The sequence below is a fragment of the Alosa alosa genome, chromosome 9 (assembly GCF_017589495.1).
Source record: "Alosa alosa isolate M-15738 ecotype Scorff River chromosome 9, AALO_Geno_1.1, whole genome shotgun sequence".
Taxonomy (NCBI): Eukaryota; Metazoa; Chordata; class Actinopteri; order Clupeiformes; family Clupeidae; genus Alosa; species Alosa alosa.
In genome coordinates, this window is record NC_063197.1 from 22,644,770 (window position 1) to 22,658,604 (window position 13,835).

General features: G+C 43.3%; 1 protein-coding gene across 3 annotated transcripts in view; it reads right to left on the reverse strand.

The window, feature by feature from the left end:
* Positions 1-1,685: 1,685 nt before the first annotated feature.
* Positions 1,686-13,835, reverse strand: part of brinp3a.2 (bone morphogenetic protein/retinoic acid inducible neural-specific 3a, tandem duplicate 2) — a 25,507-nt gene continuing 13,357 nt past the window's right edge. For all 3 annotated transcript variants that reach the window (XM_048252727.1, XM_048252724.1, XM_048252725.1), the window contains 6 exons: positions 13,052-13,242; positions 11,484-11,674; positions 5,883-5,988; positions 5,057-5,293; positions 4,092-4,314; positions 1,686-3,224 (listed from right to left, as the gene is read on the reverse strand). In XM_048252727.1, the coding sequence (XP_048108684.1) occupies positions 2,108-3,224; positions 4,092-4,314; positions 5,057-5,293; positions 5,883-5,988; positions 11,484-11,674; positions 13,052-13,242 (2,065 nt within the window). In that variant the 3' untranslated portion in view covers positions 1,686-2,107. The remainder of the gene's footprint in view (positions 3,225-4,091; positions 4,315-5,056; positions 5,294-5,882; positions 5,989-11,483; positions 11,675-13,051; positions 13,243-13,835) is intronic.

Genomic DNA, 13,835 nt, shown 5'->3' on the forward strand with positions numbered 1-13,835 from the left:
CAGTTAGCTAAACAATGGATGACAGTGGTGGGGTAGGTTGTAATACATTTTTTGAATATGTTACAACCTGTGGAATGGGGCTAGTAGACCCATTTAATGTCTGTTTAATTTCATCTTTGTGTGTGTGACTGTTCAGCCCTCTCTCTCTTTCCATGAGAGAAACAAATACATACACACACAAAAGTATAAACATTGTGGTTTTTATATTTAGTTTAAAACGTTAATATGATCTCCATTCTCTATGTGAAGAACGGATTGTATGGTATACAATATGTTGGTGAATCTATTTTCACACCCTGTGTACCCTCTTTATGCAATAAATCAGTATATCAAATGGAATTCCATTTTTTTTCTGCATTTCTTTTTACCTGTTACAATCTACCCCAATAGGTGTTACAATCTACCCCAGTAGTGGGGTAGGTTGTAACAAAGGTACACACTGTATTTGTCATAATCTCACAAATTCTGTAATATAGTTGAAGAGATTTAAATGGTTGCCACTTGTAGTAGACAAATGTGGGTACTTTGCCAAAAAGTTCCAGAACTGTAGCTTTAAAAGAAATGGTACTGTAGTTTTAGGTGCTGAAGAAAAATGTGTTACAACCATACCCGGTCTCCCCTATACATTTTGTTTACATAACTTATTTGGCAATAAAACCTCATTGCAGTTTTACCTTTCCCTTCACATATTGTGGAACTGTGAATCAATCTAATAATAGAGTGTGAATGTGACTACCGTCATTTTGTATGTGGCAGATTAGTACTTTTGAAAAAGAAAAAATCCCTGAGAGAATGAATGGGATTTCGGGAAATCATAAAAACAATTGAATGTTTGAGAGACCCCACATTTATTTCCTTTCAATAAAATCAGTGTGTATCTTGTATCCGTGTGGTCTTTAGACCTGTTATATCTTTAAAATATGACTTGCTTTTCCTACTATCAGCAAAAAACACTTGACTGCAAGGCGTCTAAAGACTACAAGGTGTCTAAATGTGTCACAAGGTGAGCAGAAGCTACCTATAGCTAGCTTTACCGATCGGGGATAACAAGTTCTCACAACAATCAAGCAGTTAACTTACTGTAAGTGAACATATCGATTACAGAAGGGTTTGATGGCCACAATCTGTTTGATAGTATTAATCTGATGTTTTAGGCACTTTGGCTGTAACATAAAGTTATATGAGAAGTTGATGGGAGTGAGTAAAGAAAGAGTTATCTGCCATGCTCAACAGTCCCGCTTGCTGCACCAGGCAAGCAACGTGCTGTAGTCGGTTTAATTTTTGCTGTCACGTTTTAGTAACATCTTAATTTTTACAAGACAGCAGTTTGTGGCAAATGACCACAAGACCATAAAAGACAGAGTGATTAATACATTTTAACTCGTCCAACCGGATGTCTATTTTTCTTCTGCTGTTGTTTCCCTTACATGCCAAATTTGCAAAAAACCCATTCATTTTCCCATAGAGATTTTTTTCTTGGGAACCATTAAGTGTTAAAATGCTAACACTGAAAACTATGAGCTTCCGGGCTCCTTCCCAACTCTATAGATTCAGTGCTTTTTTGATCTCCTACTATTAGTTTACTTACCTTGGTAAGGTATCAGGCAGTCACTTGTGTAATCCTAAACATATGCGTTGCATTTTCCTTAACTGACTATGTGTAGTAATACAAGAGTATTACAGTGTATTATTCCATGATGTTTTAATAACAATATATGTACAAAACATACTTACACTACTTTATCTCTCCATGGAAAGTGCACAGTCACTGAAGCAAAGGAATGCATATAAAAGTTACAAACAAACATACACATTTTTTTGTGCCTCTCATGAGGTCAACTTCAGAATTGTCCATAGTAGAAATGAGTTGTTACGGTTCAACAGGATGATTTAAGGACATGACATGATTTACTGTATGTCAGAATTTGAGTTGTAAATTTACGTTTTATTGGCTAGGGTGCAATTTACACTTGCCACATGTGACCAGGGTTTCTCTCAAACCCAACAGTAAAAGAAATGTTTCATTCTGAGTCGAGTTTTACTCCTGTACTCTCAGTGTGTCAGCGGTACTTTCATTTCTAAACTCCTCTGGAACCTGTGCTGTCTCTTAACTGCAAAGTTTTGTTGTCTCGTAATCGAGGGAGTTGGGCAGTCGAGTGCTGAAGGCCTGGAGCGAGGTATGGATCCGCACCACTTCACTGGCTGTCAGTTTGAGCCGGTGGCGCAGCAGGCAGGAGAACAGGTCCAGGCGCTGCTGGCCCGGCGGCGACAGCCGGTTGACCCGGTCCCGGATCTCCAGCAGCTGCAGCAGGGCCGTGTCCTGCGAGCCCTGCGTATATGGGTAGTCCAGCTGCAGTATGAGGTCGCGAATGGCTTCCGGGTCAAAGTGCATGCTGTAGCCGAACACCTGGATGCTGTTGATCTTCATGTAGCCCAGGTTTCTGGACGGGTCCACCATCTCCAGGGGCTCGTAATATGTGCTGTCGTTGACTCCGGGGCCCACTGCCTTAATGCGGCTCCGCAAGTATATGTGGATGGTTTCAAAAAAGGTCTTCCACCTGTTCCCCAGTGTTAAAGTCCAGTTAAAGCACTCCAAGGGCAGATCTAGCTTAGTAGACTGCCAGTCTGGAAAGCTGTTCTCACTCACCGGGATGTACCAACTCTCTGAGTGGCTCCCGCCAAAGGGGTTGATGTAGAGGGTGAGCGCCGGCTCCAGAGTGCTGTTCTTGGTCAGGCAGATCTGCAGGGATATGCCCAGCAGCATGTGAACCATGTTGGACTTGTACTTGTTGCTCTTCAGCGTCAGCAGCATCCTCTTCCTCCACGACGGGTCGAACCAGTTGTTGAGGCGCATGTCGTTGCTGATGAAGATGGCGTGCACCTCCAGGCGCCGGTCCGAGCGCTGCAGGAGGTAGCGCAGCTCCAGGTCCTGGAGGTCCGTCTCGAAGCCCAGGTAGTTCTCCGTGGAGTCGGCCACCATGGGCCGACAGGCGCCCTGGCTCAGCATGTAGCCAGCGTTGCAGCTCCCGCAGCGGGTGTGGTTGTCGCTGGCGCAGGAGGCACAGGCTCCGGCCTCGCCGATGGAGCACGGCGTGGGCACCTGGCAGGAGGTGTGCTCGTAGGCGCAGATGCACATGTGCAGCTCCTCGGAGAAGGAGCCCAGCTGGTTGTTCTCGGAGCAGTAGAGCAGGGACTGGAAATAGTTGAGCCAGTAAGCCTGTGGTCTGTGGAGGAACAAATGAGAGGACACACATCTATTACTGACTGCTCATTTGACATGCTTGTTTCTTGCCGGCGGGAAGGTGATTGCAATCATACATTTTGCCAAAAAGTATGATAAATATTGTGATTATTTGCGTGTTTTACAAAGACATAACTCGCATGTTAATTGGAGAGACCATGGTAGCAGCAACACCTCATTTATCTTATTAGAGAGTTGCATGCCTTTATTTTCACTTCTGTACTTCTTGAAATTCCCAAAACACAGCCGGCGTAATTAGGAGCAAAGATGGATCTTTTGAGCAAAGCTGACAGACTGGGAGGTGTTCATTCGTGTGTTTCAGGGTTAACCCTTAAAGGAGTACGGGAATGTTGAGAAATGAACGTTCTAAAGAATATCTGGGTTCATTGAATTCAACATAGAAACCTTCAATTGTTGCGGAACTTAGAACGTTCAAAAACCTACACCTTTAGCAAGGCACTCATTCTCTGGGGCATTTTCCACGGTAATTGTTTGTAGCAAACAAACAACAAACAACATAAAAAACAGACATAACAGGCCCCAGGAACTAAAATCAGTCACATAACACCCTATTCATTTATGTGAAAGCTTCGACAAGTGGGATAACGAGTAGTCTTTCAAGTGCTCTGTGTTACTTGAAGGCAAAAAGAGCCCATCCAGACCTGCTGGGGAAATGTCTGAGGGATAGGCTGCTGCATTTGAGCATTGCCAAAAAGCCTGATAATCACCTCATGAATAAGTCAAGGGGAATAAACTATGGTTATTATCTCATCGGTCAATTAATGATCAGGCTGAGACCAGAGTGCAGGACAGACGGGAATGGAGACGTGACTTTGTTTTTTTACCGTACCTCTCGCGTGGTAAGTAGATGTGCGGCTGCTTTTGACACCTTTTGCTGAGGCTGAAGAGCTTGTACACAACCCTCTGTGCTCTCTTAAAAAGGGCACTCATGCTGTTCTCCAGCTGCTCATAGCGACGCTGAAAGCCAGCATCCAGCGACCACAAGTGCTGGATCGTCGATGTGTTCAGGAAGAAGTTCTGTGGTAGCCTCGTCAGAAATGTCTTGAATTCGTCTATTTTTATTTGCAAAGAGAGAGACAAGTGCTTTAGTATATAGCAAGCAGACATGACAACACATCTAAACAAGAGACAGACTTTTTTTTTTGTGATACTTTTGTACTGCCAAGGAAAACCCAAGAAGCCAGGAAGAGGATCGTTTCCTTGTAAATATTTTTATGCTTTCTCAGGTCCAGCGCTTCTCTTCTGCTGACTGAGCAGGACACTGCATGTCTTTATATCCCTTTCAGAAGGACACATTTCTCCTTCCGACTCGGCACACTTTAGTGCTTTCACAACATAAACCGAAAAAGCAACGTCCCTCAAAAGATTTTCCACTTTTAGAACCTCAACGGCCGAAAATCCAGCTATATTCATTTCAACTCAGCAATATTTTGTCACACAGGGTGACCTTAACTGGCAATAATACCTAAATGTTGTATTAAAACCCCTCGTTCATATTCCATTACTGCGGTAACTATGATGATGAGAAATGCTGGAGTGGCAATAAAGTCATTTTATAGGTAATTAATCTTTCTGGGCATACTATAAACTACCTGTGTTGTTTTTTTTTTTTGCTCAATCCAAACCCGTCAGGGCCTTGATTTGCAGAGAGCTGACAGTGTGCCAAGCATTTGGAGGTTGCTAAAAGTTTTTATCACAGAAATTAGATGAGAAAATGGTCCAGTGCCAATAATAAGTATTAATTATCCATCCACACACAATTCATTTTTTTGATCTTTCATATTCGGCCATTACCTGAGTCCTCAAACTCTTTGTAGAGGCTTGCCCATGACTCTGATACCCGGTGCAGGCTCTCCTCCATGGCTTGAATGTCCATGTATGGGCAGTTGCATTCTGGGAACTTCGCATTACACTCACACCAGCAATCGTGGTCCTTGCAGACAAACCCTCCTTCGCCATTACAGGCAATGTAACTCAACGCAGCCTGGACAAATACGTCTCTAAGGTAGTCTGGTAAAATGATCTGGAGCCCTGTAATTTAAGACATAATAAAGCATGGTTTTTTAAGTGCTAGATTAGCAGGCTCTATAAATGAACACTTGCACAATTAAGCTGCAGAATGATCTCTAGTATAAACTTGTTTAAGTTTTTCATTTTTAGTGACAGTACATGCCTGGCTGGACATAGAAATAGCCATGGAATGACAGCGGAAGAGTGTAAAACAAGGCCCTGAAGGCATTTAAAGGCAAGCAATCAGGAAAATGGCCAATAGTTTAGTTTCCAATTAACAGACCAGTGGTGGTTAACAACACCTATCAGACTTATGCGTTGCCACTGTTGGCTCGGCTATACTCCGTCATCTCATCACATTACATCCCACGAACCATTTGTGAATCTACATTTATTGGATTTGGCCCCTTGCTCTCTTCTGCTTCGCTATGCTTGCAGCCAGCACTCCTCGCCATCCAGGAATACAACCATCTGCTGGACCAGCCATACAATGTGCGCCATAATAGCCTGACAGCTGTGAGATCAAGCTTGTGCCACTATACCACTGTGGACATAGCAATGTTCCCAACGTTTGCAATGAAGGAAAAAATAATAATAAGTGTAAACATACCTTGTAAGTGGACTTTGTTTTCCGGACTTTGAACCAACACAGAGCTCACTGAATCAAGGTTGTCATAGTTACTGCAACCAAGAGGACCGGTTCTGGTCTCAGTTACCTAGGCAACAACAGACAGACCATGTGTTGTTTTTCCCCCCAGTATATTTAAAAGGCATAAGTAGGCAGTACAAGGCGTAAGAAAGCATTACAAACACATTTGTGTGTGTACAATTAGTTTTTAAAACAGATGAATTAATTATCTTCACTTTCATGAAGAATTATATCTATCTAACATCTCATATATATATATATATATATATATATATATATATATATATATATATATATATATATATATATAATACTTAAAATGTGGATATATTCTATATAGTAATGCCAAAAGCATGTTTTTTTCTTGCTGCAGCTTCTGTATCTATAGCTCCCCATCCTCTCTTCTTCCCTCTTAATGCTTTGTTCCGCTGTTTCATCCCCACTCTTTCATTCTTTCAGAGTTCTTCCTACAGTTCTGCGCCTCATTCATTCTCCTTAAGTTCTTCCTACACAAACACACTCACTCTAAACATTGGCAATACAGAATACCCTTTTGTATAGTTTGTACAATGTAGCTGAGCAGTTCCTTTTAGCATTATGGCACGAGTGAGATTGGGGCTGGTAAATTACATACCCACGGCTGTGGTTTGGCCGTAGGGAAGAGACCGGGGGCCAAGTGCTGCAGGTAACCCCAGCCGAGGTCATATCCTTTACCAACGCCATGATCACACTCATTGTTTTTTAATTAAACAACACTTCCACAGTTTAAATACAAATTGTGTTTTCTACAGTGCATTTTCATTTTTGTTGTCTAAAAGCAACAGTCTTGGTGCAGTCCTACCGCTACCAAGCAATGGAGAATGTCACCCTGCAGCCTAGTGAGAGAAGCTATATGTGCACAGTCATTTGTTTACTTGTTGTCTTCACATTACATTCTACATCTGAACATTCACCATACTTCATTTACTCCATTTTCTGACTCAATAACTGTCAAATGTGACATAATGAAATCGTTGCTCTCTCAATTTGAAAGACTGGAATGCTCACATCTGACAATTCAATGCAAAATGCAGAGTGATTACTAGTGGTAAAGTGTCTGAGTGGGGATGCCCTGAGATATCGCCACCCATCATGAGTCGTGGAATGCCCCTCGTCCAATCAGAAACGAATAATTAGCTTGACTGGACCTTATTACTGTTGTATAACTACATTTAATCACCATGTCTGAAAAGACTGTGAATCATGGCAGTCTGAGTAGGGAACAGAGGGCACTGTGCATTTCTTTAAACATTTGTTCCTCCCACCACCGCCACTTAATTGATTAGATTTCTTGTTAGAGAAATTCTGTTCCACCTACTGAGAGAAAAAGAGGCACTTCTGCTGTACTTCACTGCCCCCTCAGATACTCTGCAGCTGACGCACTGAAATTTAATAATGGCCAGATTTCTTCATTGCCATATTGACGGAAACATCTCCGTTGACCTTTCCTGAGAACCATTTCGGTGAGACCTCTTCTTTTTTACCCATCCTCACCACCACCACTTCTTGCATCTGAAATAGGAGACACTGTTTCTTTGCTCTGCGAGCTGGTAGAACGTGTCTAATTGATTCCCGTTTCTCCATTTTCTCGTGCGGCTGGAACACCTTCATCATTTCGGAGAGATATTCTCTGATTTGGCCTGTCAGAACATTTTTGTCAGCCGAAGCGAGAGATAAAGCGAGACGGCGTTTGGCCACTGCCAGTCCATCACCTGTCCACCCAACAGCGGAGCGATAGGAATGAGGATACACTTGCCTGCACACATTGCTTTACCCGCACACCCCTCCACCCCACGTTGTAGATCTGCGTATACTGTACACTGAGAGGCCAAGATTTGTTGGAACATCTATATTTGACCTTTACTGGACAAGTTGGATATGTATGCAGTGCAGGGAGGGACAATCCACTAGAAGGTTCAAGAAATGTGTTCTCACTGGGAAACATCCAATGAAGAAAATGGTATTAACCCTACAATGGCCATAGAATATTATATTCTCTAGCATTCTGTAGAAATCCATTATAGCACAGAGTCAGAGAAATACCCCTGGCTTTCTCATGCTACAGTATATTCAACACACAGAGACACATGTAATGACACTCGCTCATGCTTGTGACTATCTCCTTAATCAGATGTGAAAATGCTTAGTAGTTTGAAATTCAGTGTGCAAACACTGAAACACCGTGTGCGTGTGTGGGCCGTGGCTGCTGCCACCCAGGGCACAACAACGCCTTTTTTTTAGGGCAGCCGTGGCCTACTGGTTAGCGATTTCGGACTTGTAACTGTAGGGTTGCCGGACCAGTTCGAACCCCGACCAGTAGGCACGGCTGAAGTGCTCTTGAGCAAGACACCTAACCCCTCACTGCTCCCCGAGCGCCGCTGTTGTTGCAGGCAGCTCACTGTGCCGGGATTAGTGTGTGCTTCACCTCACTGTGTGCTCACTGTGTGCTGAGTGTGTTTCACTAATTCACGGATTGGGATAAATGCAGAGACCAAATTTCCCTCACGGGATCAAAAGAGTATATATACTTATACTTACTTACTTACTTATAAATGTATCCTTGTAACATATAGCGGGCTTCCGAGGGAACGGGACATTTCTGCTGCTTGACATCCAGCCATCGTAGGCACTCGACTGACTGATTGGGGTTTGCCCGAGGGTGAGACACTGAGACACAAAGCCTCAAAGACAATTGCACACCAGAGACACTGACTGAAGTGCTAACCCTCTGGACTGTGCCAGCCAAGCCATGGCAAACTGATGTAACTGAACATGGCCCCTCCAAATGTTTTCCTTCTAAAATCTATATGTATTATTATTATTATCAGATAAGCCATATGATGGCCCATATTGTACAGTATAAGGAAGTTGACTGGTGAACAAGTGGAGGGCAGCATTACATTACTTTGTAAAAAAAAAAAAAAAAACAGATGTCCTTCCTTTGACTGCCATACACAAATGGCAGATTATGGCTCTCCAACGTTCATGTGGCCAAATGCTTTTGGTGGCTTTGGATAACGTACTTACAATCTGCACTCGCACACCATAGAGAAAACAGACAGTGCTGACATAAAAGAGCAAATGCTACACCCGTTCATTTATATTCACTATGGGGAAGGAAATAAACAGGAGGTCTATTGCCATTTGCCTTCTGAAGATGAAATTTGGCACAGGAAGGCAAAATAAAATGAACAAGGTGCACAGGGTGGAGATGGGGGGGGGGGGGCATTGTTAAGAAGTTTTCATCACACCTTCTTCCTGTCACTACACATTTCGGTGGGTGGTAGTCAGGCGACAGGAGGTTTGCCGCGATCAATGATTTAGTCGGGAAATTGTCAAATCAGAACAAAAATCATCCCTGCCGCTTAGACACAGCTTGAGCTATTATGTGTTAGATAAACAACCTAAGCATAGCCGAGCTACCGGGACGCATGGCGGACTCTTAGCAGACTCTGATTTGCCACAGCAGAGTCCCAGTACACCAGCCCGCTAACAGGCTTTTCCTCCCTAAAATGAGTTGCTAAATTTCCCCTCCACAGAACCCTGCGGGAGAGAGTATCGCCTCAGTCCCCACCAACCCCCACGCCCACCCCTCCTCCACCCCTCCTCCCCTCCACCTCCCCTCCATCCCCCCTGCCCCCCTCCAGCCCCCCCTCACTCCCGACCCCATTCAATTTGAAATCCACACGGCAGAACGCTTAGTCCTGCCTGTCCCACGAGTGTGGGTCAACGCCCCGTGGAAATGATGCATGTGTTGAAGAATCCTTCGCCGCGTCTTCTCTCCCCCACCTCTCCGATTCATTCTCCTCCGCTGATAGAGCCGAACCTCTTCGCCTCGGTGGCTGCACCTGCCACTCAAGGAAGAGGCGCCGCACATGAAAGCCCTCTCCTCCTCACAAAAGAATCACCTCGGCCGAGTCTCAGACAAACACTAGTGCGCTACCTGAGAAGTGCCCTCTAAGTGGTAATAAAAATGTCTAACCTCCAAAACAGTTGTGCAACGGAAGAAACAACTCTCTCAGAATACGGGCAAACGCAAAGAATAAAGAGCCAGTGCAAATGAGGACAGCACACTCAAAAAGTAATGCAGTCTTCTGGAGGATACTCTAAAATGCTCTGAACAATTTCCTGGTAAAAAAAGGTACCATTACTGGAATATGCCTTGACACAATAATTCAAATGTCAAGTCTTCTCTGAACGGATATTGCATTCTTTTTTTGCTCAAAAAAGTTAATGTCACAAGTGTACATGAAGGTGACTGGAATATTTGTCAATTGTATGCGTGTGTGTGTTTTTCATATTTGACCATTTACAGGACTACAAGGAGGATGCATAATGAATCTTCTAGGGTCCAAATATCAGGATCACTTACATGAGGCTACCTTTACTTTTGAGGCTATTCGCCTTTTGAACTTGAATATGCTCCCAGCCCCCTCCTTCTCCATCTCCTGGGACTAACCCCCCACCCCCCATCTTATTCTCCTGTCTGTCCTGTTCTTTCTTTGTCTGTCCTGTTCTTTCTTTTGTCCTGTCTTATATGTTGTGTTATGTCTTATATGTTGTATTATGTCTTATATGGAGGCAGCCTTAAAAATCAGATACACTAATACAAATACACTCCGGATACACTGCAAATATACAGTATATTGTAACATTAACCTGTTGAACCTGTTGCCTCTGTTCTAAAACATTTAGAATTTCCATTCTTTTACTAGCAGCTCTACAAATGTTTAGCTTAGTGCTCATTAATGGAAGTACATTATACTAAACATGAATATATGTGCTTCTGTAACACTAATTAGTAAATCAGAGCTAGCGTACACAGTGTACTTTAGTAATTTTGACTGGTATGCATGTGCACACATATTAAAAATACAGTTAATTATTGTGTCAAAGAGTTTTCATTTAGCTTGCATTTGCTCTGACCATACCATGAATGTGTCCTTTAAGAAGTGTTACATTCCTAGTGCTATACTGTAGGTAGGGGATCTCCCAAAGTGGCCAATCAACAACCAAGCCTATTCATTATCAAAAATAAATTCACCCTCAAAGCAACCTTAAAGACCACCTTCCGGGAAAAATCAAGACTTTAACCTAGTAACATGTGAGTATGATATTTGCAATGGTTTACAAGACATATAATGAGTGAAATAAGCTATCATGGCCGTTAAACGCAGGCAAGCAAGCTAGCGTGTCAGCTGCAGCAGTGAACAGCGTGTGGAGAGGGGGCAAGGTCAGATACAGTAGATTCCAATTCCCGAAATATTGCAAAGTTACATTCAAGCCATGACGCAAAGTTTTCATCGAACAACGTCCATCTTTAAGAAAAGACTATGAGTGTTGAGAAAAACACAGCATATGGCAAATGGTCAACATGCCACTGCAATCTGTACTCTTTTATGTTTATATGTACTCTCATGCCTTAAGGTTAGCTCAGTTGCCTTGACAGGATTTACTGTAATTAAAACCGTACAAAGTCGGTAGAATGCTCATTCCTACTGCTATTTTCCAGGCAGTGTGTACCTTGATGGCAGTAGAGGCGATCTGGATGTGGTGCAGCTTGCGCAGTGTGCTCTCTCTGTCAATGAAGTAGGAGGCAGCCAGCTGGTGGAGTGTCTCCAGAGTGACAGCCGTGCCATTGCTGGAGTAGTCACTCAGCTCGGCTTTCTTGCTCAGCTTCCTTTTGTCCACAAATATAGTTAAGGCCTCCTCTCCTGCAAACACAGACAGCGGCCAATAAAAGACATACAAGGTTGAAACTCTGCTAGTGGGTGAGTTTCATGGACGAATAAAAAAAAGCGCAGCACTCAAGAAGTATTGTATTGTATTGTATGCGCTTTCAGCTTGTACCAGTGTGCTGCATATCTGTGCCTTCAAAATTAGGGCAAGGTGAATCAAGTAGTGGCACGCAGCATGAGCTTCTGGATCACTCACTATTTGGGAACAGAGGTAGGCCTGCAGTGTACGGCAAGCATAACTTCATATGTACTGCATAGCCCTCTTATTTCTGCATATCTGTCTGTATGGTAGTGTGTCTATTGTGTTGTGTCTATTGTCTATTGTACAAAGAAATAAATTGAATATGAACTTGAACTTAAACTCTTGCTTTGAAACATGGAGATCTATGCAGCAAGCTTGATTATAGCAACTATCACAAAAGGCTATGACCGCCTACAGTGAATTGGAACGTATTTGATTTAGTTTGTAAATCAACAGAACTTTGGCTGATTCACAATACATGTTTATTCATCAGTTTCAATAATATAAATCAGTGTGGGAGTCTTGTTACTGACTGAGCATAAGGGCACGTTTCAGAGGTTCAGATCTGCAAGTGTTGGCTCTGTTACTGTTTTCTTGTTGCATATGATGGCTTTTTTTTCTGCCTAGCCATGTTTACATCAGCCGAGAGGCACGCGTGGCCTCCACTCTTTATGGGACAATTATTTATTTTATGATTCCCATATGTTCTGCTCGGCTCAGATAGACTATCAACTTCTGACACGCCGATCCACAGCTGGCGCCAGCCCAGGCCTACTGGCTCTTCATTTTCATGTTCTCATACCACAGCGCTGTTTGGCGGGCGGGCGGCCAGCACAGGAGCGGAGGTCGAATAAGTCAGAGTGGGACTTTTTACATTATTATCTCTGCATGACCTTTCAGAGATGGCGAGCCATGTCAAGTAATCGACAAGTGTGGCTTTTTGGAACGGCAGCCCATTCTGTCACCATGCCAGACATGGTCCAGGCTTTGTTCCTGAAATCATCTCATCTCCTTTCCGAAATGGAGACCACACAACCTCCCGGCCTCCAACAACGCTATGAACAAAAATCTGTGTTCTCGGGAACAGCATGGCTCAGCTGTGGCAAAAATTACACTTTGAATTCAAAACTCAAATCATTACTGTTGCACAAACAATATGTATTCAAATAACTTACTTAATTTAAAGGATATGATGTGTTTGAAATGTATATACTCATAAGCACTGTTTGCATTGCTTTTCTTTTGTCAACCTGAGCGTAATTACGCTAATTAAATTCATCTTTCTTTTAAATGCGGTGCATGAGTGAGCGTGTACATAAAAGGCTGCCTACCTCCAAGCGTGGCCGACAGTAGGAAGTGTGTTCCATACTTCTTAATAAGATTGTCCGTAATTAGCTGGGTGGTTGGTCGGCGCCCCAGGAGCCGAATGTTCCGCATGAACTCAGGGGTGAGGGGCAGGGGAGAGTCCAAGAAGTCTCGGCGCTCCACCGCCAGGTTGTTCACTTTCCAGCGTCCAAACTCTCTGAGAGGCAAAAGAGAAGAGGAGGTTCATCATTATTTATTTATTTGCTTATTTATCTATCTTGGGGAGGTTATAGTAGAGAAGTAAACAAGGCTGTCACTAATGATCTGTTTTTTTTTTTATTAGTGCACAAGCATCTGGCCCAGCAGGTAGTGAAGAGCCTGGGGTCCTCGGGGGAAGAAGGGCAAGGCATGCGCCGCCTCACCAGATCATTAGCTTTACCCAAGTTCTGAGACCAGGTAACCATTTCCGAGGATGAAGACCACCTCAAAGTAAGCCACTGACAGGTGCCCTCTCTAATGAACACATCACTACCAAAATATGCAATGGCAAGAAGTCGGCCCAATAACCCCCTGTTTTTTTTCTCCACGAGGCAAGCAGTAGGAGAAGTGCTGTAAAACCCTTCGTTCTGGGCTAATGTCTTTGTGCTATGACAGCAATTTGGTGCGCCTTTGGCAAAGTGCAAACAATTTTCCTGGAGGATGGAGATATGAAAATAATTGGAATAAATAAGTGTTTGTTCTTTTTTAATTAGCCTCTACAGATTAGGATAATGTCTCTGTGTGGGGTTGGCATTTATTCTCTACCTTCCT